At 33.4% G+C, this 25,320-nt stretch overlaps 1 protein-coding gene across 3 annotated transcripts in view; it reads right to left on the bottom strand.

Moving 5' to 3' along the window:
- LOC111047541 (tyrosine-protein kinase Src64B) overlaps nucleotides 1–25,320 on the bottom strand; it is a 259,140-nt gene that overhangs the window by 6,296 nt on the left and 227,524 nt on the right. For 2 of the 3 annotated variants that reach the window (XM_039429271.1, XM_039429268.1), the window contains 5 exons: nucleotides 21,136–21,300; nucleotides 15,480–15,739; nucleotides 11,918–12,071; nucleotides 10,705–10,836; nucleotides 5,415–6,392 (listed from right to left, as the gene is read on the bottom strand). In XM_039429271.1, the coding sequence (XP_039285205.1) occupies nucleotides 6,181–6,392; nucleotides 10,705–10,836; nucleotides 11,918–12,071; nucleotides 15,480–15,739; nucleotides 21,136–21,300 (923 nt within the window). In that variant the 3' untranslated portion in view covers nucleotides 5,415–6,180. Of the gene's footprint in view, nucleotides 1–5,414; nucleotides 6,393–10,704; nucleotides 10,837–11,917; nucleotides 12,072–15,479; nucleotides 15,740–21,135; nucleotides 21,301–25,320 lie in introns of those variants that run through there. The other variant, XM_039429270.1, reaches the window with a different exon arrangement.

Below are 25,320 nucleotides of genomic sequence, written 5' to 3'. Positions count from 1 at the left end.
ATTTTCATTTTTCACAAAAAATTGATAAAAACCATCGTGAAACACACTGGAACAAAAAGTATTTCAGATTTGGCTGGAATTTGCACCATAGATGAAGCTTGACCTGAGAAATGTCTGAGCCGAATTTGGCACCCCCAGCTACAGGGTGATTTTTTAGTCCTGTTACCCAATTTTTGATGTAATTTATAAACGGAAATTTGGGTATTAATAAAAAAAATAATATTTGTTATTTACAAAAGAAATTTATATTTTATTACTCACATTTCTTAGATACTTAAAATTATTACACCATATGCTCAAAATGTCCACCCATTGAGGTTATACACGCTCGGACTCTTTTCACCATATTAGCAGAAACCTTTTTCAGAGTTATATTGGAAATATTCGTGATTAAGTCTGTAATATTGGCTTTCAGTTCATCAATATTGTGAGGATTGTTTTTGAAGGCCTCAGACTTAATGTAGCCCCACAAAAAGTAATCAGGGGATGTGAGGTCTGGAGACCTTGGAGGCCATAAACCCTTGCTTATTATTCGATCAATGAAAACCCGTTGTTCTATGGTAAAAGACATTCTGTTCATAACACGACCGGAATCATCGCAAAATGTTACACAGCTTAAGGATAATAAACTCGCACTGCCTTGTGTATACTGAGTGAGTAGGGCTACCAACTTCGTGCAACAAAACAAAATTTCCCTTTATTAGGGAAAAATTACCATGTATTAAAGATAGGGTAACAGGACAAAAAAATCACCCTGTACTATACAAGGTTAGGTATGAAGCTGCAAACATAAAATTTTCACGGTAAGGAATTTTGGAATCTGATCCGAGATCCGTGTTTCTTGCATCAAAGACCATAATATCACCAAGTTTGAGCGATTGACCTAACCAATTAGGTCAAATCATTTGACCTAACCTACGTTGACCTAACAGGTGTCATGCCATAAATATGAGCCGTATTTAATCACCCATAAAGGTTACAAAGATCTTCAACCTTCAAAGGTGCTTTCATAAGAGATACCACGGCTGTATATCAGCGCTTCGATCTGTGTGAATAGGTGAGGTTAGAATGAAATAGTATCAAGACATGTTGTAAATACATGATGTATTTAGTATATAAAATTATACAACTCTCATTTTTTAAAGTTACAATATTTACTTGAAAAGTGAGTTAAATAATTTTAAATAGAGTAACATACATTCTCACTACTTGATCTAGTCTAAATATTATGCATATTCTCAGTCAATACATATTTTTCTGCCAAAAATTATTTACAATCAACTACCACACAAAAAGTATATACAAAGTATTAAGTTAACTTACTTTTGTAACAACGGTAAAATAATTTAAATGGGCATCTACAATAGGCTATTATTTACAAATACATAGGCTACTGTAGTATTTAAATAGAAACGTTGCTTTCTAAAAAAAACATATCAATGAATGATGTTTTCTTCAAATAAGTACCGTAGTGTCCATACTGCCAAATTAACTTCGACTTATATTTTTCTTCATTTTAATATAAATTAGCACTATCAAGAAATCACTAAAATGATAATAATAATATTTTACAAAAACTTGAGTAATAAGATTGGTAAAATACTAAAAAATCACATCACAATATTGGGTAAATTATTTTGAAATTGGTTATGATAATAATAAAATCGAATCAATGCAATAAATAAATTAACGCTTCAAGACTTGAAAACTTAAATGCGTATTACTTTTATATTGTACAATAAAATATCAGCTTCACTAAAATATTAAGTACTTTTCTTTATAAAACAATTATTGAAGGGGGTAATGAGTCAAAATCTACTAAACTCCAAAATAAAATTCTATTTAATACAAATATTGATCAATAACGTTCAAAAAATACTTTTTTATTGAAGTTATAGTTTATTCTGTTTTTTTCATGTTTGAGCTTTTTGGAAAGAATAAAAGTTGCAATATTTTATAGTTGGATACATTCAAAAAGTTTTGTAATTCGGTACATTTTGAAACCATTTTAATCAGTTTCTTATAAATTGAACATTTTTTTTTATATACAGACTAATGCTTAACAATAACATACCGTACAGTTATTTATAGATGGTTGAATAAACGTAATTTGAAAGAGTAGTAACATACCAACTTGGAAAGTTTAATATCTAAGATGATATTTTAATATCTTAGAGTCAAAGACTCAACTCACACTTACGCGACTCAGGTCGAGAAGAGACTCGATTCTAGTTGAGAGCATGAGTTTTCAAATGGATGACGTCACGGAGACTAGAATCGACTGGTCGGAGTGTCACCATTTGGAAACACATGCTCTCGACTAGAGTCGAGTCTCTTCTCGACCCGAGTCGCGTAAGTGTGAGTTGAGCCTAAGATGATATCTGTTCAGTTTCTAAGTCAGGCGAATTTGTCATTTCTTAAGTTACATAATTTAATTGTTAGGGATGGAAAAAATAAGTTTGACCTTCTGCTATTCACGAGGAATTTGATTTGAATAATGAATTTCAATATTTAATAATATTCAAAACTTTATTTTCAAATAAAATTTAAAACAAATTCAATAAATAATTTGAATATTTCACTGTTTTTGTAACAGGTTCACTTCGAAAAGATTTTGCTATATATTTTGTATTCTCATTAGTTGCAGATACAGTTTTATAAAATATCAAAGCTCTAATGCATCTTTAAAATGAGCAAGGGTTCAAAGGGTAAAGAAGTTTGTATCAGTAGTACATTACAGTTCTGTATTAGCAGAAGCAATGATTAATTGAATGAAAAAGACTAAGAAATTGTCAAAAACCACAGATTTATTGATAAATCATGCCTTATGACAATGGTGTAATAACCGAAACCGGTCTTTCTAAGTAGGGTATCAATAAGCTGTGGTTTTTGACAATTTCTTAGTCTTTTTCATTCAATATGAATAATTACCACAATATCAACTTCTCAACTACACAAAAAGCAATCATTAAGCTGATTTTACACCAAAGTTATTAACAAAATGTTCATTTTTCTGTCATTACATTCTATAAGATTAAACGGAGCTTGACATCCACATATGCACATCATGTGTATGATAAGTTATGTTCAATCTGATAGAATCTATAAGGACGGAAAAGTAAACATTTTGTTAATAACTTTGGTGTAAACGCAGCTTTAGTTTGTGTTTATCATGATAGAAATAACGGTACTTAACGAGTAGGTCATGCCTCCAGATTTACACCACTCAGGGGTTCATTTTCAAATTTTAATTGAACTGATAGAATACCTATTACTAAACAAAAATCCAAATAAAATGCTGCAAATCACCCCGAAGTCTTCTGCTACTGCAAATATTGACAACAGGGTGAACAGCTATATGGAAATTCTAAAAATCATAGTTATCAATTCATTAACATTTGAATAAATGCAATATTTCAGTAATTTCCATCTGTGAAATGATATATTTACTGAATAATGGTCACTCAATCTGGCGATTGAAAATTAGACAGATATTACAAATTTAACTTATTATTGATAGAGCACCCGTTCTTGACAATCATATTCAAAAGTATATTGAATGGCACCAGAATTATCAGTTACAGGCAAAATAAACTTAAACTATCATCAAGATATATCTCGAAAATCAATTTTCACACACCACACATCTTACAATATGAGAGTGAACAGCCAAGACTACTGCAATAATTCAGCATCTAAAGTACTAAAATATATCATATCGACAGAGACATCAATTCAGATTATTTTGTACAATATTAAGTCCATATACAAAGGTCTTTCAAAGCACCTTTTTACATTCATTCAGTCATGATGAATGAATGATAAACACTTTTTACACGGAGAAAATATTGTCAGTCACAAATTCTTGGAAATGAGTTTCAAATATTTCGGAATAATATTATGAAGTCACAGGTTGTGTTTGAGTTTCACAGCCAACTTTCATATAGTGAGGTCCACGTTATAATGGCAGTGGAGAAAGATAAGAGAACAACGTTGCCGATCCTCTGTCTTGTCAATGTCTTCTATAGACAGTAGCTGATACAGGTCATTGATGCAATACTAACTGTTCATATTCGTTTAAAATAATCAATTATATTTTATTAAGCAATAAATTATATTTTTCAATAATTTCATAATTGAAATAAAATATTTTGTTAACTAATTATCAATTCTACGTTGTTGATAGACGATCTGGCAACAGAGCTAAGCAAGAAAGAGATAGCTCTATCCGCTTTGTTGAATGATAGAGAAAAGAAAAAATCCCTACTCCAATCACTTGTTGGTTCCCATTTTAATTGATTATACAATTGAATAGGTTAGGTCCTAGTTTTGTTTACAAATATATTATTAAGCAGCAGACGAAACATCTGTCAGTCATGACTCATGAGCAACCTTTCAGCCACAGAATGCATACAGAATGGAGGGTATCATTCTAACCAAGACTTGAGTGCACCAAGACCACGACACGTGACTGCATCATCTTGTTAGATATTAAAATTACTGTTGAATGATAGACAAAGATAGCAATACCATTCATTGCCAATCAAACACTGTCATTATAACGTGGACCTCACTATAGATGAGCCTCCATGCATGGGCTGCTCCTTTGGAGAAAATAAAACACTGGTAATTGAAACGATGACCATGGATGGTCATTATATTTTTCAATAGTTTTATAATGAATTTTCATAATTAAAATAAAATATTTTTTAAATTGATTTCGGTATCAATTCTACTCGTTGTTGAAAGACGATCTGGCAACAGATCAAAGCGGGAAAGAGATAGCTCTATCAGCTTTGTTGAATGATAGACAAGGATAGCAATACCATTGCTAATCAAACACTGCCATTATAACGTGGACCTTACTGTAGTTTCTTATTGAGTATTCATTTGAAACTCAAGCAAAGTTTTTCTACTAACCTGAAAAGAAGGCTCCAACAAGAATAGAATGGATGTGAATTTCAGAACACTGTTCAGTAGCCTACCATTTCACGGGATTGTGTTCTGACACTATGTGCCGGTTGCACAACAGCCGGTTAAATTTTAACTGTGATTAATTCCACGAGAACCAATCAGAGAAGGCGTTTTTGAAAATACGGCTTCTCTGATTGGTTCTTGTGGAATTAATCAAGGTTAAAATTTAACCGGCTGTTGTGCAACCGGCACTAAGAGCCGGTTTCCGAGCTTGGGATTTGGCTAAGCTCTAGACTTTAAACAGCTGGAGTCAGAAAATTGGCTTTCTGAAACGGGGCGTAGTCGTAATCATTGTCAAAGTCACGTTTGAATTAAATTTCAAAAAAACTAGAAAATTAAACACAAAATAAAATAAAGAGAGAATAATGTAAAGTTTCAGCTATTTTGAATTATTTAGAAAGGTTTGATTCCGTCAAGGAAAACCGTTCCCAATTATAGAAATTTATTTATTTATTCCATAAAAACATAGAAAAGCTCACAGACAAACTCCAGTACGAGCCTTAATGACACATTTGATAGAGTAACGTTACAATTTAAAGAGAAAAGAAAATAATATCGCAATTCATTAAATATTCACAATTCAGTAGGCTATAACAAATAAGATTAGAAGAGAACGATATATTGGTTAGATTCCAGAAAGTTAGTAAAAGGGTATAGGATGAAAAATATTTAAATTAAAAGAAAGAAGAAACAATTGAAAAAAGGAGAGTTAGTAGAGCTCAAAAATAATAATTTATTCATCAATTGAGCAGCATAATTTTTCACAAGATTTTTTGAATGTATTGAAGCGGTCATAGAAGGAATGGGTCAAGGAATGGGTTTAGTCTATTGTACAATCTCATTGTTCTATTCAGGTAGGAATTGAAATGGTGAACGTTTCTGACAAACGGTATCTGAAATAGCATATTAAGTCTTGGTCTATTGCATGGAACATGGAAATTCAACAAATTGATGAAATCTGGCATAAATATATTATTATTTAGAATTTCATATAATAATATTAATGCTCTAATGGATCTTCTGGTTTCTAATTTTTTTAAAATGAGAAAATAAAAACTGCGACTACTGTTATAAAAACTGCGACTACGCCCCGTTTTGAAAAGCTAATTTTCTGACTCCAGCTGTTTAAAGTCTAGAACTTAGCTAAACCCCGAGCTCGGAAACCGGCCCTATAAGCACTATCCTGTATTTGTGTCCTGACACTGTTTAATCACTGACTTCTCTGTATGGCAGTTCGGATGTGATGGTAAAGTCTTCAAAGTAGTGGTTGAGGAACTCGAAAGTGGGTCTCTTGTCCGGATCGGCATCCCAGCATTGTAGCATCAGCCTATAGATTGGATCGGGGATCATGTGCGAGGTGGGTTTCGGCATTCTGTAGCCTCTTTCCACCTGTTCGATCACCTCTCTCCCATGCATTCCTGCAATTAAACATAAATAAAATATGAGTTTCAATTGTAACTAGTAGTTCTGTGAACAGTAGACCTCACACAGTTTTCTCATCCACAAGTATCTAGTGTCACCCAGGTACCTAGAATACATTGTATTCTAGATACATTGGTGTCACCTGTTTACCGGCTTCTCTATAGACATCTGTGTGATGCATGCAATGAATAATCCACTTGTCAGCTGATTTATTACTAGTAGTTCTGTGAACAGTAGACCTCACACAGTTTTCTCATCCACAAGTATCTAGTGTCACCCAGGTACCTAGAATACATTGTATTCTAGATACATTGGTGTCACCTGTTTACCGGCTTCTCCAGACATCTGTGTGATGCATGCAATGAATAATCCACTTGTCAGCTGATTTATTACTAGTAGTTCTGTGAACAGTAGACCTCACACAGTTTTCTCATCCACAAGAATCTAGTGTCACCCAGGTACCTAGAATACATTGTATTCTAGATACATTGGTGTCACTGTTTACCGGCTTCTCCAGACATCTGTGTGATGCATGCAATGAATGATCCACTTGTCAGCTGATTTATTACTAGTAGTTCTGTGAACAATAGACCTCACACAGTTTTCTCATCCACAAGGTACCTGGTGTCACCTGTTTACCGGCTTCTCCAGACATCTGTGTGATGCATGCAATGAATAATCCACTTGTCAGCTGATTTATTACTAGTAGTTCTGTGAACAGTAGACCTCACACAGTTTTCTCATCCACAAGAATCTAGTGTCACCCAGGTACCTAGAATACATTGTATTCTAGATACATTGGTGTCACCTGTTTACCGGCTTCTCCAGACATCTGTGTGATGCATGCAATGAATGATCCACTTGTCAGCTGATTTATTACTAGTAGTTCTGTGAACAGTAGACCTCACACAGTTTTCTCATCCACAAGTATCTGGTGTCACCTGTTTACCGGCTTCTCTAGACATCTGTGTGATGCATGCAATGAATGATCCACTTGTCAGCTGATTTATTACTAGTAGTTCTGTGAACAGTAGACCTCACACAGTTTTCTCATCCACAAATATCTAGTGTCACCCAGGTACCTAGAATACATTGTATTCTAGATAAATTGGTGTCACCTGTTTACCGGCTTCTCTATAGACATCTGTGTGATGCATGCAATGAATAATCCACTTGTCAGCTGATTTATTACTAGTAGTTCTGTGAACAATAGACCTCACGCAGTTTTCTCATCCACAAGGTATCTGGTGTCACCTGTTTACCGGCTTCTCCAGAAATCTGTGTGATGCATGCAATGAATAATCCACTTGCCAGCTGATTGATTACAAGTAGTTCTGTGAACAGTCTATCATGAACTCACAAAATTTTAGAGATGGTATAGATGTGGCGAATCATGTGATATTTGCCACCTGTGATTAACAACCTGTTTTCAACATGCATTAGTTTGTTTATTAATTGTATCAGTTTTACTTTCCTTGCCCTATTACCATAGGTAAGGAAAGTATTGCTTTCCGAAAAAAATTAAGGTACCCAAATTTCTAAATTTCTATACGTTTCAAGGTCCCCTGAGTCCAAAAAAACTGGTTTTTGGGTATTGGTCTGTATGTGTATGTGTGTGTGTGTGTGTGTGTGTGTGTGTGTGTGTGTGTGTGTGTGTGTGTGTGTGTTGTGTGTGTGTGTGTGTGTGTGTGTGTGTGTGTGTGTGTGGTGTGGTGTGTGTGTGTGTGTGTGTATGAGTGTATGTGCGTCTGTGTACACGATATATCATCTCCCAATTAACGGAATGACTTGAAATTTGGAACTTAAGGTTCTTTCACTATACGGATCCGACACGAACAATTTCGATCAAATGCAATTCAAGATGGGGGCTAAAATGGCGAAAATTTTGTCAAAAACATGATTATTCGTGATTTTCTCGGAAACGGCTCCAACGATTTTGATCAAATTCATACCTAAGATAGTCATCGATAAGCTCTATCAACTGCCACAAGTCCCATATCTGTAAAAATTTCAGGAGCTCCGCCCCATCAATGCAGATAGATTCCCAATTATAAGGCTTCAGATAGAATTGAAACAAAAAAAATCAAGTGGAGTAGATTGTGCATGAAAATCTCTACAATTCAGTAACATTTTCACCTAAAATTGAAAATAAGCTTTAAATTCGAGAAAATGTGATTATTCAATTGAAAATCTCTACAATTAATGTTCAGTAACATTTTCACCTAAAATTGAAAATAAGCTTTAAATTCGAGAAAATGTGATTATTCAATTGCAAATTATTGTTGATTCTATTGAATCATTCACTATGAAGAGATTGCAGACCTCATGTGTGTCTCCAGCGTTATTGCCCTGTCACCAGCTGGCTCAAATCTTTGAATAGTAGACTTGAGATGCGCGGGAACACTAGCGTCAGGTGATCAATTTTCATAACGGCAAGGAAAGTTGTGTGAGTGCGCCACACCAGATTTTTTTAAAAGTTTTTCGATTTTTATATCATTAAGCTATCAATATGAAAACGTTTTCTCAGGAAAATATTTTTTTCCGACCATTACTCTTTGAGATATGAGCGCCTAAAGTTTAAATTTTTGGGACAGAACATTTTAAATTCGGTAAGTGATAAATCCATGAGATTTAGAGGATAGACTCTTCATGGTATTTTTGACCTAGTAAAACAAAAATTTTCTGAAACTATCAATTGTTAAGATAGTAATTCATTTACTGAGAATAACCAAAAATAACTTTTAGTTGAGTTATTTTTGGAAAATTGAATAACTTTTTCAAAAATTGATATTTCCAGAAAATTTGTGTTTTACTAAATCAACAGTATCATGAAGAATCCATCCTCTGAATTTCATGGATTTATCTCTCACCGAATTTGAAGTGTTCTGTCCCAAAAATTAAAACTTCAGGCGCTCATATCTCGAAAAGTAATGATAGGAAAAAATGTTTTCCTGAGAAAACTCTTCCATTATGATAGTTTGATGATATACAAATCGAAAAACTTTGAAAAATATCACGAGTAGAAAGTTTATTTTTAGACTTTGCACATCCTTAATATTTTCTCAGTTCAATTTTGTCATCTACATTCTAATCATTCATCCAGTTTCATTTAACCTATTTTATCATAGGAAATCCACAACCAAATTTTCTATATATATGATGAACGTTTTCTTTAATCACCTATTAATTTTGTTTTTTCTCATGTGAGAATATTAATACTGATAGGTACGCATCATAACACCATTACCGCAAAACAAAATATTGAAACCATAGACCTTATAGAAATAGACACGGCTTCTCCAGACATCTGTGTAATCCACTTATCAGCCGATTGATTATCTTCTATATATATAAAAGCGAAATGGCATTCACTCACTGACTGACTGACTGACTGACTGACTCACTCACTCACTCACATAACTAAAAATCTACCGGACCAAAAACGTTCAAATTTGGTAGGTATGTTCAGTTGATCCTTTAGAGGCGCACTAAGAAATCTTTTGGCAATATTTTAACTCTAAGGGTTGTTTTTAAGGGTTTAAAGTTCGTCTTTTAGCATTTATATTCTTCTTCTCCCAATCTCTTAATTATAATTGAAATTTCCATACCATATGTTATTATAGAACTATAATCTAGATAGAGTACCTCTTCGAAACAGTTGTTAACTGGCAACTAAATTAATAATTTTGTCAGGTTGGCATTAAGTTGAGTTGACTTTGTTAGGTTGGCATAAAGTTGAAGATTTAAATGCATTTATCGCAGAAAAATTGATTTGGCACTGCTACTTCAATCCTGGGAATATTATATTACTAGCCGTCAGGCTCGCTTCGCTGGCCATATCCGTTTAGCCAGACGTTTAGTCTGGACTCCCGACTGGATTGTCCTAACATATGATAAAAATGCTCAAATGAAAAATGCAGGCGAGCGAAGCGAGCCTGCTGATCTCATTTTAGGACGATCCAGTCGGGGGTCCAGGGGGCGGAGCTCGATATGGCGAGCGAAGCGAGCCTGACGGCTAGTGGATAATAATTCTATAGTCTGATTAATATTCTATCTTCAGAGTAGATTGATATCAGAGTATGGAGGAAATTCCTTTTCCTTTCATATTATCCTTAAAATGCAAAATTTCAAAAAAAACCTTGTGTATACATCTTCGCGCAGTTGAAAAAAGGAATATTCTTGCCAAATCTCATAGAATTCTATTAACGATTTTGGCCGTGAATGCGTTGAATACAAACAGACGAAAGAAAATCCGAGTTAAAACATAGACCTCACTATGTTCTGTCAATAATTAGTTCGAAATCTTACCTGGATAAGGAACTTGGCCATATGTAAAGAGCTCCATCAGAAGTATACCGTATGACCAGACATCGGACTTTATCGAAAATCGTCCATAAACAATCGCCTCGGGAGAGGTCCATTTCACAGGGAATCTAGATCCTGAAAACAAATGAAAGCCTTAGTAAATTTATTAGTAACAAAAACGATTCAAAATATACACTATTAAAGTTTATGAAATAGAATTATAGTACCCTTTGAATGTAATAAAATAATAGAATAAGAATAAAAATTGTATTGAATGAAAAAAGACTAAGAAATTGTCAAAAAACAACAGATTTATTGATAATTAGAAAGACCGGTTTCGGTTATTACACCATTGTCAATCTCTGATAAACTAAAACTGTGGTTTTTTGACAATCTCTTAGTCTTTTTCATTCAATATGAATAATTACCACAATATCAACTTCTCAACTACACAAAAAGTGAAAAATTGTATTAATTTCAAAGGGTACTATGATTTTATTCTATTATATTAAGCGAGCAATATTTGTATATTTGTATTTTTATAACTGGTTATTTATTTATGTTCAACGGATCTCGAAAACAACTCTAACGATTCTCACGAAATTTGGATCATAGTAGGTTTATGATATAAAAATTCCATTGCACAATGTCTCATCCTTGGGAAAACTCGCTGAACGACATTAAAAGGATAATTCATCCTTGGCTGAAACAACTGTGGATAGTAAAAACGTATGTGAAAAATAAAAATATCGCATCCCCGAAATTCATAAGATGACATATAGTCAGCTGTGAAATATAAACACGATCATTTTAGAGAGTTTTGTTCTGTTTATCAATTAATAAAAATAACGAGCGAAGCTCGGTGCCCCAATATTGGAATATAATCGATCGTTTTCAATGAGAATAAACAGTTAGTATTGCATCGGGTTATGTCAAAACATTTGTCTTGAGTTACATTTCTCATATTAAAATCATTTTCTTCTGCTTACATATATAATTTGTTGAGTTTAAATACATGATTGCAGTGTACGATTTTATTGTTTTTTATTTATTAAATAAAGACATTTTCTATTCTATTCTTTACCGGTATCAGCTACTCTATAGAATGCAGTGGCAAAGCAGAGAATTGCCAACGCTGGTCTCCTATCTTTCTACACTGCCACTATTAACTAAACTTGGATCTCAAGTTATAGTTAAAAAATTGTCATTGACTCACCTTGACGAGGACAGTATTCGTCATCCTCTATCACCCTGGCCAATCCAAAGTCGCAAATCTTGGCAATATTATTATCTCCAATCAGCACATTTCTGGCAGCCAAGTCTCTGTGTATCAGCTGCTTCACCTCCAAGTAAGCCATGCCACTCGCAACCTGTCATAGAAATTAAATTTCTGTTAGATCTCCTCTTGAGACATTTTTAGAAGAACTCTATCCTCTCTTTCAGAAAAAGTAATTGAACATGAAAAATACGTCATAATACGATGGGAGATACAATAACACACATTTCTTTCGTCTAAAAAAAATGTGTATGTTGTAAATTGTTTAATAAATTATCCTATACTATTAAACGAGCAATTTCTGTTTATATGTTTAGATGTTTATAAGTTTGTATTTCACCGGATCTCGAAAACGGCTCTAACGATTCTCACGAAATTCAGAACATAGTAGGTTTATAATATAAAAAATTCGATTGCACCAGGTCTCATCCCTGGTAAAACTCGCTGAAGTACATTAAAAGGATAATTATTATTCATCCTTGGAAAAACAGCTGATAATAATTATTTCATCATCTGTTGATGATGGAAGTGAGTGAGCGAGTTCATGTGTGTGGGACTGTGTCAAAATTATGACTCAGCTGTTGAACTTATGTAATCATTCAATCAGGTACTTAATGCCGGTTGCAAAAAAGCCGGGTTATTTTCAATCCTGATAAATAATAATATCATAATATCGTGTGACCTAGTTGTCTCAGGTCTGGTGCCAGAGTTTTCAGGTCGCAACTGATCAATTTCAGGGCCTCTCACATGACCTAACGACTGCTTTTAAGGCAGCAGGGACCGACGACTTGACGTGTCCATCCGAAACACGGGAGTGGCCCGAGATAAATATCTTGCCCTGGCCGGGATTTGAACCCGGGCCTCTGAATCATAAAGCCAGCATCTGATCCACTCGACTACGGCCACTCCACCAATCCTGATTAATTCCAGTAGATCCATCTTTTTGAAATGGTCTTCTCTGATTTGGTTCACTTGAAATTAATCAGAATTAAAATTTAACCGGCTTTTGTGCAACCGGGCCTTTGTGAGGGAAATTTTTATATTCCTCTGGGAATTAATCTCAATTTACTGTGATCAGGTAGAGCATTTCTGTATGAACTATGAATGTTATTATAATTTCTTCTTTTGTAATAAATTGTTTATGCTTTTGTACTCCAGAGCGAAGCTCGGTCCCCGATATTTATCTACTAATCTAATAGATGTTTTAAATAAACCAACTCATGTTTATATGAGTGAGCAATATGTTGGACCTTGTCTACTTGTCTACTAATTAAACAATTTACAACAGTGTAGGCTAGTATTTTATAATCTGATTGACTAGTTCATATTCTTGAATGCATGGGAAGAGATTTATCAGTCTTAATTAATTCAGACATTAGATTAATTCAAACAAGAAGTTTTCCAAGCAGACTACATCTTGAATCCATTGATCTAGAACAAACTTCAAAAATTTCTATTATTATTCTCAACTGGTTCTTTTTCTTCATATCCATATCCACTATACATGAAATCAACAAATTCATCTTTAATTCCATTTCTTACTGTATTAACTTTCTTCAGTAGCTTGTCTATTATTTTGTTTTAATTTATTTTTTGCTTTTTCCTTCAGCACTGAAGTGATTATTGAGAGTTTATTGAAAAACACTTATTTTCCAAGACTTTTATTATTCAATATTAATCTCTCATAAGTTATTTATTACATTTTATTGACATTTCTTGCTTAATTTTTTTATTATCTCTGCATATTTTGAATTGTATTGTTTGCTAACGACGTGGTTGAGTGGTAGAGTGGACATAATTGTCCAAACTTCGTCACGTCGACAAAAATAAACAAGTCATTCCATTCTATTCATTCAATAGAGAAATGTTTTGGACCATGAGGTAGACCTTATATTATTGTAGTCAATCATTAATTTATTGTAAACCATAATAGGCCCATGTTGTCGGGTTCATTCTCAACAATTGAAATGAAATTAAAAATATTTTGTTCATCCAAAAATATTACATCAACAGAGAAATCAATATCTTATCATCGAAAAAATAACTTTTTACAACAGTATAATGATTTTCTACTTTAATTTTTTATAGGTGCCTTGTAAAAAATATTTTTCTTATTATCGTCAAAAGATATGATTTCTTGGACAATCATTTGATATTTATTTATTCATCACATTGTGTACAAATACTTAACATGAGGAAAGGCACAACAGGCTCATGCCCAAAACTGTCCCATTTCCAATTTATATTATACTGTCCAAATCAAAATGTTGGTTATGTCACTTTCACTTTTTAAAATACAATTTACGCTCTTCAATACTCAGATAAACGAGCAAATTTTAAATCAAATAGATACTATTAGAGTCTAAAATCAAAAAATCTACAACAGTAACTTAATTGAATATTGTATCAGATGGAATCAAATAACATATTCTATGAATTAGATTTGTCAAACTATGATCATCATTGAACGAAAAATAAAAATGTAAAATAAAATGGGTGGGATGCTTGATAATTTTTTATTGTTTTTAATAATTCCAGTAGCCCTAAAAAAGTGAGCATGTTTATCATTGTATGATGGACATCATCAAAATAAGCTTATTGTGGTTGACTTGTAATTGTTTCATGCTCATCATCTTTTTTATTGTAATGTTGATTGTCTTTAAAACTAGTCTCAGAGACTAACCATCAATTTTCATTTCACTAATAAATCTTTCACTATGGAAAACTATAAAACTTCAGTTCATCCATTGATGGCCCCAGTAGTTCTGAGATCATGAGAGTAGTAAAAATAATATAGTCTGCGTACACTATCAAAATTTGATTTTAAACTAGTTCAAAATGCTTCCTTCTCTTCAGCCTCCTGGTATGCTTATTTATTTATTTATTCATTCACATTGTGTACAAATACTTAACATGAGGAAAGGCACAACAGGCTCATGCCCAAAACTGTCCCATTTCCAATGTATACTATACTGTCCAAATCAAAATGTTGGTTATGTCACTTTCACTTTTCAAAATACAATTTAAGCTCTTCAATACTCAATAAATGGATACTAAAATAAAATAGATAGAGTCTAAAATTAGAAAATCTAGAACAGAGTGTGAAGAGTAGAATAGAGTCTAAAGAGTAGATAGAGTCTAAAATTGAAAAAATGGAACAGTAACTTAATTATTATTCAAAAAGTCTAAATTTTGAATGAAACTAGAAATTTATCACCTGAACTTTGTCACGCATATTCATGTGAATGATTTTGTAAGGATTTGAAACCAAAATTTATTTGATTGTAAATTTGATTTTGCCCAAAACCAATGTTGCTTAATGACAATAAAATGTTATTCATTTATTTCCTTTCTCTCTGATATTTCTTCTTCGTCTCTATCTGTATTTCTCTGGACTCACATCCATTATTCATTTATTGAAAAAGTCAATGAATGATTTCATTATTTACTCTCATCCTTTATTAATTTATTTAGGCTATTATTTATTTTCTTTCTCTCTCACCTGAGCAGCAATATAAATGAGATCACCGAACTGCAAGTGTTTTCCCTCTCCGTTGCGCAGGAACTCTAGCAAGCTGCCATGTTTCATGTACTCCTGCACGATGTAGACAGGCTCCTCCTTGGAGCAGACCGCGTACAGGGCTACCAACCTGTCATGACGGAACTTCTTCATGATGGCTGCCTCCTGTAGGAATGCCTGGGTTGACATTGTTCCCTGCCGCAGCGTCTTAACCGCCACCTCTGTATTGTTTCTCCATTTGCCTGTTGCCACAAACAAAACAATTATCATATTATTTATTCAAACCTCAACACAAATCATGTGAATGATAAAATCCTTTCACTTATATGGGCTACTCTCGTTCAAATTAATTTATTTATTTATAAGGTTAGCAAAAATACAAGAATCGGAAAAGAAAAACCAGGCTATTGCCTAAAACTTCTTCAATTTCCTAATTTAGTTTTAAATTGTCCAAATATTATAGGTTATCCATTCAAATTTCTACACCAAATCACAATCTAAAATATAAATTAGAATAAAACAAACAATTTTAAATTTGGATGAATTAATAATAAAAGTTTCTTAAAAACATGAAACAATATTAAAAAATCTGGTGTGGCGCACTCACACAACTTCCCTTGCCCTTATGAAAATTGATCACCTACCGCTTGAGTTCAAGATAAAATCTGAGCCAGCTGGTGACAGGACAATAACGCTGGAGACACACGAGGTCTGCTATCTCTTCATAGTGAATGATTCAATAAAATCAACAGTTTGCAATTGAATAATCACATTTTCTCGAATTTTGAGCTTATTTTCAATTTTAGGTGAAAATGTTACTGGACGTTGATTGTAGAGATTTTCATGCTCAATCTACTCCACTTGATTTTTTTGTTCCAATTGTATCTGAAGCCTGATAATTGGGAATCTATCTGCATTGATGGGGCGGAGCTCCTGAAATTTTTACAGATATGGGACTTGTGGCAGTTGAGTTTCTTGAATTTCGAGCTTATTTTCAATTTTAGGTGAAAATTTTACTGGACATTGATTGTACAGATTTTCATGCTGAATCTTTTCCACTTGATTTTTTTTTTGTTTAAATTGTATCTGAAGCCTGGTAATTGGGAAACTAAAATCAAACTTTGCATAGATGGGGCGGAGCTCCTGAAATTTTTACAGATATGGGACTTGTGGCACTTGATAGAGCTTATCAATGACTATTTCAGGTATAAATTTGATTAAATTCGTTTTCGAGAAAATAGCAAAAAACCCTGTTTTTGACAACATTTTCGCCATTTTAGCCGTCATCTTGAATTGCACACATTCAGACCAATACCCAAAAAAAACACTTTTTTTGGACTCAGGGGATCTTGAAACGTATAGAAATTTAGAAATTGGGGTAATTTATTTTTTTCGGAAAGCAATAATTTCCTTACCTATGGTAATAGGGCAAGGAAAGTAGAAACTTGTAGTACTCTTTATTAAAAACTTGAAAATATTCTAAGGATAAGTCTCGACCATAGGTCATTTTCAACTTGAATATACTTGAAATATTTTTAAGTTTTTAATAAAGGGTACTGTAAGCTTTCATATTGTTCTCATTCATGTGAATGACGTTTGTCATTGAGTAGGTTTTTGAGTATTGGTCTGTATGGTGTGTGTGTGTGTGTGGGTGTGTGTGTGTGTGTGGTGTGTTGTGTGTGTGTGTGTGTGGTGTGTTGTGTGTGTGTGTGTGTGTGTGTGTGTGTGGTGTGTCTGTGTGTGTGTGTGTGTGTGTGTATGTGCGTCTGTGTACACGATATCTCATTTCCCAATTAACGGAATGACTTGAAATTTGGAACTTAATGTCCTTTCATCATAAGGCCGACACGAACAATTTCGATCAAATGCAATTCATGATGGCGGCTCTAAATGGCGAAAATGTTGTCAAAAACAGGGTTTTTCGTGATTTTCTCGAAACGGCTCCAACGATTTTGATCAATTCATACCTAGAATAGCCATCGATAAGTTCTATCAACTGCTACAAGTCTCATATCTGTAAAAATTTCAGGAGCTCCGCCCCATCAATGCAGATAGATTCCCAATTATCAGGCTTCAGATACAATTGAAACGAAAAAATCAAGTGGAGTAGATTGAGCATGAAAATCTCTACAATTAATGTTCAGTAACATTTTCACCTAAAATTGAAAATAAGCTTCAAATTCGAGAAAATGTGATTATTCAATTGCAAATTATTGATGATTCTATTAAATCATTCACTATGAAGAGATAGCAGACCTCATGTGTGTCTCCAGCGTTATTGCCCTGTCACCAGCTGGCTCAAATATTTGAATAGTAGATTTGAGATGCGCGGGAACACTAGCGTCAGGTGATCAATTTTCATAACGGCAAGGAAAGTTGTGTGAGTGCGCCACACCAGATTTTTTCATATTCAATCCATCTTCTATACATATATTTTTTCATGACTAATAAAATATAATCTATTATTTTAAACAAGACTTAACAGTTGATATTACTCGCAGATATATTGTTATTAGCTCTATTGTAGAGCCATATCTTCTATTGTAGGCAGTGGCAAGGCAGATAATCGGCAACGCTGTTCTCCTATCTTTCTCCACTGTCATTATAACGTGGACCTCGTTATAGCTGAATTTATTTCAAATCATTTATTTTCGCCATTTAAAAAAAAACAAAAACAATCACAAATAAAGAGCGAATCAAAAAATTATGAATAATAAATTTAAACAAAATACAAGTGTTAACTTAAAAATAAGAAAATAATAATACAAAATCATAAATATCTCTTTACATATGTAAATATAATTTACTTATTATAGGCCTATATGGCATCACCAGCAAAAGAATAAACTTTGAATTAGTTCTCTTGTGCATTGGTGTTTTGCTGTAAGGCTTGTAGCATATTGAGACGACGTGATGCGACATGACTCTGCTAGATGAGTTAATAAAATATTATATTATCATAATATTGTAATGCCGCAAATGCTATAGTAAACGCAAATTGGAGAGGCGGGTGATGGTGGCACCATCTCTAAGTGAAATTGGTTAATTTCAAGCAGTAAAAAAATTTCGTCTGCGTTGTGTTTTTTTACATTTGAAATGTCATATCCTGATTTCTCATTGAAAATATTTTCATTCAAGATTTTTCAAATTCATTCATACATTTCTGTAAATTTTACATTTCTACATTTGAATAAAAAAAAATCTGGTGTGGCGCACTCACACAACTTTCCTTGCCGTTATGAAAATTGATCACCTGACGCTAGTGTTCCCGCGCATCTCAAGTCTACTATTCAAAGATTTGAGCCTGCTGGTGACAGGGCAATAACGCTGGAGACACACATGAGGTCTGCTATCTCTTCATAGTGAATGATTTAATAGAATCAACAATGATTTGCAATTGAATAATCACATTTTCTCAAAATTAAAGCTTATTTTCAATTTCAGGTGAAAATGTTATTGAACATTAATTGTAGAGATTTTCATGCTCAATCTACTCCACTTGATTTTTTTTTGTTTCAATTGTATCTGAAGCCTGATAATTGGGATTCTATCTGCATTGATGAGGCGGAGCTCCTGAAATTTTTACAGATATGAGACTTGTGGCAGTTGATAGAGCTTATCGATGACTATTTTAGGTATGAATTTGATCAAAATCGTTGGAGCCGTTTCCGAGAAAATCACGAAAACCCCTGTTTTTGACAACATTTTCGCCATTTTAGCCGCCATCTTGAATTGCATTTGATCTAAATTGTTCGTGTCGGATCCTTATAGTGAAAGGACCTTAAGTTCCAAATTTCAAGTCATTCCGTTAATGGGAGATGAGATATCGTGTACACAGACGCACATAAACTCATCACACACCACACAACACCACACACACACACACACACACACACACACACACACACATACAGACCAATACCCAAAAACCACTTTTTGGACTCAGGGGACCTTAAAACGTATAGAAATTTAGAAATTGGGGTACCTTAATTTTTTTTCGGAAAGCAATACTTTCCTTACCTATGGTAATAGGGCAAGGAAAGTAAAATATATATATACAAAAAATAAGAAACGATTGTCACCAATTCAAGCCTTCACTGAACCAGGACCTCTTAAATATTTAGGAGGTCCTGACTAAACCGTTGTAATTGGACAAGTGCATGGCTTACTTTAGATAATAATTATATAGTAGGCTGTGACAAGTGACAAGAGTATTATATTTGTTTATTTTTCTCTAAAACATAAACATTTTAAAACTGTCATATGATTGACTCATCTCCAATATTTGGAATAACACATGGTGTAATTTAAAGCTTGAAATTTACCAATTTCACTTAGAGATGGTGCCACCTCACCAATTTGCGTTTACTATAGCATCGTCTATAGCAAGGTACCTAGAATATTCTAGGTACATTGGTCTATAGCATATTTAACATCAACATAAATCATGCAGGGTCTATACATCATCACAGATTATGTTTTTAACAGAAGTTCACAAGTGTTAATAGATACGAGTATCTCCAATTATCCATGGGTCAATTTATGGCTCTGATTCAACATTCAACAAATCTACAGATGGAAATTAATGAGATATTGCAATTACTTTGAACAATTAATTACGACATAGCAGCCAGGTATTTATAGCGCTACACTAATGTAAGTAGAAGCTAATAGCTTTTTCCTCCACCTACTGTGTCTAAAGTACTTACTTTACTCCCTGAAACATAATATTAAAGTGTCACTTTTTCGCTCTAGGTAGTAAAAAACAGAAAAACTCCCTAGGGAGTAAAAGTGACTCCATTTAAATAACATGGGAAGCATCTCTATTTTAAAAACTTACATGGTAATAGGTTAGAAGGTCTAAGCTCAGATGAGAAAGCGTAATAGAGGTGTCTGTCATTGAGTCAACTGAATTCAATACCACAACCAGAAATTTGATCAACTCATGAAATATATGTTTGTATGATATTATATTCTTAATATATTCTTATATTCTTAGACGATAAAAATTTATACAATTTTTAAAATATTTATTCTATTCAAAATACCAGCCAACAAATATTTTTGATCTGCATTCTGCAATTCAAATCTGAACCGCGTGATCTGAAGTCAGCCATTTTTGGTAGCTCAGCTGATATGATTGTTACAAACTTTGGCCGATAGATAGCGCAATCAGCAGTGCCTATCAGACGACCGGTTTTTAGGTTTTAGTTTTTAGGTTAGTTGTTAGGAAACATTGTCACCATACGTAAGTTATTAGAATGATTTAATTTGCAGTTTCTATAAAAAAATGTAGATGGAGGAAAAATATTGTGTACATCACGAGCGAAAAATACTTTTTCTCCCTCAGGAAAATTGTGCCCTCAGCTTTGCCTCGGGCTTCAAACTTTTTCCCTCAGGGAGAAAAAGTCGTACTTTTCACTCTAGATATACAAATAACTATTATTTATATAAATACCTGACTGCTATGTCGTAATTAATTGTTCAAAGTGATTATTTAACAAGCAGTTCGTAATGGAATCAAACATTGAAGAATATTGCAATTATTTGCAGCATTCAATATGGATTTTCGTTGAAATTATAAATTCAACAAATCATGTTTTTTTTAATAAATTTGAAAGTACCTAGGTCAACTTACCATACCACACTTCGCCGAAATTGCCATGACCCAGCCTTCGTATTAGCAGTATTTCGTTGCGGTCGATCTCCCACTGATCTCTGAGTTCAGGTGACAGGTCCCATATCTGAGGCTTCGGCTTTGGACATGGCCTGGCTAGCACGTGGCACAGACCCAGTGCGTTCTCTGCAATCAAATCCAACATAAATTTCCGATTAGAAAAAATAAAAATGATTGTTTTTTGAAATCATATTACATTTTGATAAATAGATGTGGATATTTATAGATTTATCTATTTATATAGAAGCGAAATGGCACTCACTGACTGACTGACTGACTGACTCACTCACTCACTCACTCACTCACTCACTCACTCGAATAACTAAAAATCTACCGGACCAAAAACGTTCAAATTTGGTAGGTATGTTCAGTTGGCCCTTTAGAGGCGCACTAAGAAATCTTTTGGCAATATTTTAACTCTAAGGGTTGTTTTTAAGGGTTTAAAGTTCGCCTTTTAGCATGTATATTCTTCTTCTCCCAATCTCTTAATTATAATTGAAATTTCCATATCATATGTTACTATAGAACTATAATCTAGATAGAGTACCTCTTCGAAACAGTTGTTAACTGGCAACTAAATTAATAATTTTGTCAGGTTGGCATTAAGTTGAGATGACTTTGTTAGGTTGGCACCAAGTTGAAGATTTAAATCCATTTATCGCGGAAAAATTGAATGGGCACTGCTACTTCAATCCTGGGAATATTATATTACAAGCCGTCAGGCTCGCTTCGCTCGCCATATCCGTTAGCAGACGTTTAGTCTGAACCCCTGACTGGATTGTCCTAACATGACAAAAATGCAGGCGAGCGAAGCGAGCCTGCTAATCTCATTCTTGGACGATCCAGTCGGGGTTCCAGGGGGCGGAGTAACTTAGCTACAATCAAATTTATGTATGTTCACTCAATTTCAAAATGTTTGTAATTATTTTCTCGTATTTTTTGCTTAGCTCATACTTAATCAATACAGTATTATTTCATTATTATCAAACTCAATAAAACTACGCTTTTGTTCTTCTAAATTATGTTTCATCATTGTTTTACACATGAATATACATTTGTACCGCAATGGCCGTATAATACTTTGTTTATGTTTCTAAGATAGGAACTATATAATATTTAATTTATGTAAGATTCATGACACTAGCAGCACCTATACACAATTGCTGCCAGTTTAATTCCAAATCTGCGTTTACACCAAAGTTATTAACAAAATGTGTATTTTTCCGTCCTTATAGATTCTATTAGATTAAACGGAGCTTGACATATGCACATCATGTGTATGATAAGTTATGTTCAATCTAATAGTATCTATAAGGACGGAAAAATAAACATTTTGTTAATAACTTTGGTGTAAACGCAGCTTTAGGGAGAGATTCTTTGTAAAAAATGGTGTCATGTAAAAGGAGAATAAATTTCATTTTCATTTTTTCATGATCTATTCTCATTCAATTCTATATTTTTAAAAGAATTTCCAATTTCTCAAATACAGGACATGTGAAGATTCAATAGGGTATTACTTTGAATCTAATTATATTTCAGGAGAAAGTACTAGTCGAATGATAAATTTCATTCGAAATAAAAAGTTCTAGTAGACATAAATTAATAATTCACTAAATGGATAAATAAATAGAAAGATGTTATGAGATCTGAGCTGTAACGTTTTATGTTATGATAAGAAACGCATACTTATGATCAAAGTGAAAGTTGAGATAGAGGTGCCCAATGTAACACAAAAAATGTATTTTTAGTGTAATTTAGTTACAAGGCTCACAGGTGATGACTATTCGCCAACTATATATATTATATATATATATATATAAGAAAATGAAAACACTCCACTAGAATGGGCTACTTTTTTACAAATTAATAAAAACAATATAAAAAGTTGTAGTACCCTTCTTTATTTAAAATATTACAACCTAATATTTTATGTAATAAAGGGCACGGTATTTAGATGAAAACGGTAGGGGTCATGAAATGTGTGCGCAGTGGCCAGCCAGCTAGATTGAGTCATCGCCACCAACCGAGGTTTTTAACACCTATTAGAAATTTATGAAACGTATTTTTGTTAAAAACAGATGATTGGATATAAAATGACGTCAGCTACACCGGAAATTTAGCACAAACATGCGCGTGACACCTACCGTCTTCTTCTATATACCGTGATAAAGGGTACTACAAGTTTCCGAGCTCGGGATTTACCCAAGTCCTAGACTTTAAACAGCTGGAGTCAGAAAATTGACTTTCCAAAACGGGGCGTAGTCGCAGCTTTTATAACAGTAGTCGTTGTTTTCATTTTCCAATTTCTGTAATTGGTAACGTTTTTCCTTGACGAAATTAGACATTCCTAAATAATTCAAAATATCTGAAACTTTACACTATTTTCTCTTTATTATATTTTGTGTTCAATTTTCTAGTTTTCGAAATTTAATTCAAACGTGACTATGACAATGACTGCGAAGACTATGCCCCGTTTTGGAAAGCCAATTTTCTGATTCTAGGACTTAGCTGAATCCCGAGCTCGGAGACCGGCCCATATTGTTCTTATTAATACAGAAAATGCTACAGTACCGTACATACGGGTGTATAAAAACGAGTTTACATTGAGAGATAGTACTGCTTTGTTTAACTTCAGATTGAGTTCACACGACACATTTAACATTAATCACACCAATCTGACAATAGTACGCAGACAGTTGAGTTATCTTAGCACTAAGCTAATAAATCTCATCCCTGGTAACAGAATTGATATTTTTTCCCTGTGGGCAGTCGAAGGATGGTGACTGCATGAAGTCATTGACAGGATCGTTGAAAACGTTTTCTTTGACATCAGTAATAATATTGCAATTTACATTATGTAAATACATATTACATTACATTATGTTAAATACATATATGTAATACATAACCTTTGGTTTCTTCTATTTTTCTCATGTTAGCTTGATTTTGTTTTAAATTGATACTCTCACTCAGCGGACAGGATTTTTCCTTTGCTGGGTGATGCCAATAGTGTATTTAAATTGTTTTGTTTTGAATTATCTTTTGTTTTCCATTATTGAATTATCTCTAAGGAATTAATAGAATGATTTTATTGACCGAACGAAGTGAGGTCTAAGATTCAAGTCGACTGTTTGGCATTTCTCTTAATGTTTAAATGTTTATATGTTGCGCATTTACGGCGAAACGCGGTAATAGATTTTCATGAAATATGATAGGTATGTTCCTTTTTAAATTGCGCGTCGACGTATATACAAGGTTTTTGGAAATTTTGCATTCCAAGGATAATATAAAAGGGAAAGGGAGCCTCCTTCATACGCCAATATTACCGTAAAAATCAGACTATAGAATTATTCATCATAAATCAGCTGACAAGTGATTACACAAATGTGTGGAGAAGCCAGTCTATTACTGTATTTGTATAAGGTCTATAGTTTCAATCAAAGACTTGAAGAGGTATGCATTTTTAAGCTGGGTTACACCAAGTTATTAACAAAATGTTAATAACTTAATCCTTATAGATTCTATTAGATTGAACGCAAGTTGACAAACACACATGTTCATCATGTGTATGATAAGTTATGTTCAATCTAATATAATCTATAAGGATTGAGTTATTAACATTTGCTAAATAAATTTGGTCTAATCGCAGCTTTAAGGTCTTTGGTTTCAATATTTTGTTATGCAGTCATGGTATTATTATGCGTGTCCATCAGTATCAATATTCTCACAATCGAAAAAACTAAATTTAATAGGTGATTAAAAATAATCAAATGAACTAAATAATGCTGAAGAAATTATAATATTTTTGATTGAAAAAAAATTAATTTTCATTAGATGGAAAGATTATCACGGAACTGGATGAATATTATATAAATTCTGGAATAGAAATGTATTCTATTTATTGTTTAAATTAACATAAATGTTATTAAATTATGAAACAGTTGATATCAGGTACTTGTGGATGAGAATACTGCGTGAGGTCTCCTGTTCACAGAATTACTAGTATTAACTCACTGACTGACTGACTGACTGACTCACTCACTCACTCACAGAACTAAAAATCTACCGGACCCAAAACGTTCAAATTTGATAGGTATGTTCAGTTGGCCCTTTAGAGGCGCACTAAGAAATCTTTTGGCAATATTT

This window comes from Nilaparvata lugens, chromosome 5 (assembly GCF_014356525.2).
Source record: "Nilaparvata lugens isolate BPH chromosome 5, ASM1435652v1, whole genome shotgun sequence".
NCBI lineage: Eukaryota > Metazoa > Arthropoda > Insecta > Hemiptera > Delphacidae > Nilaparvata > Nilaparvata lugens.
Note: the sequence above shows the minus strand (reverse complement) of the source record. Positions and strands in the feature narration are given on the sequence as shown.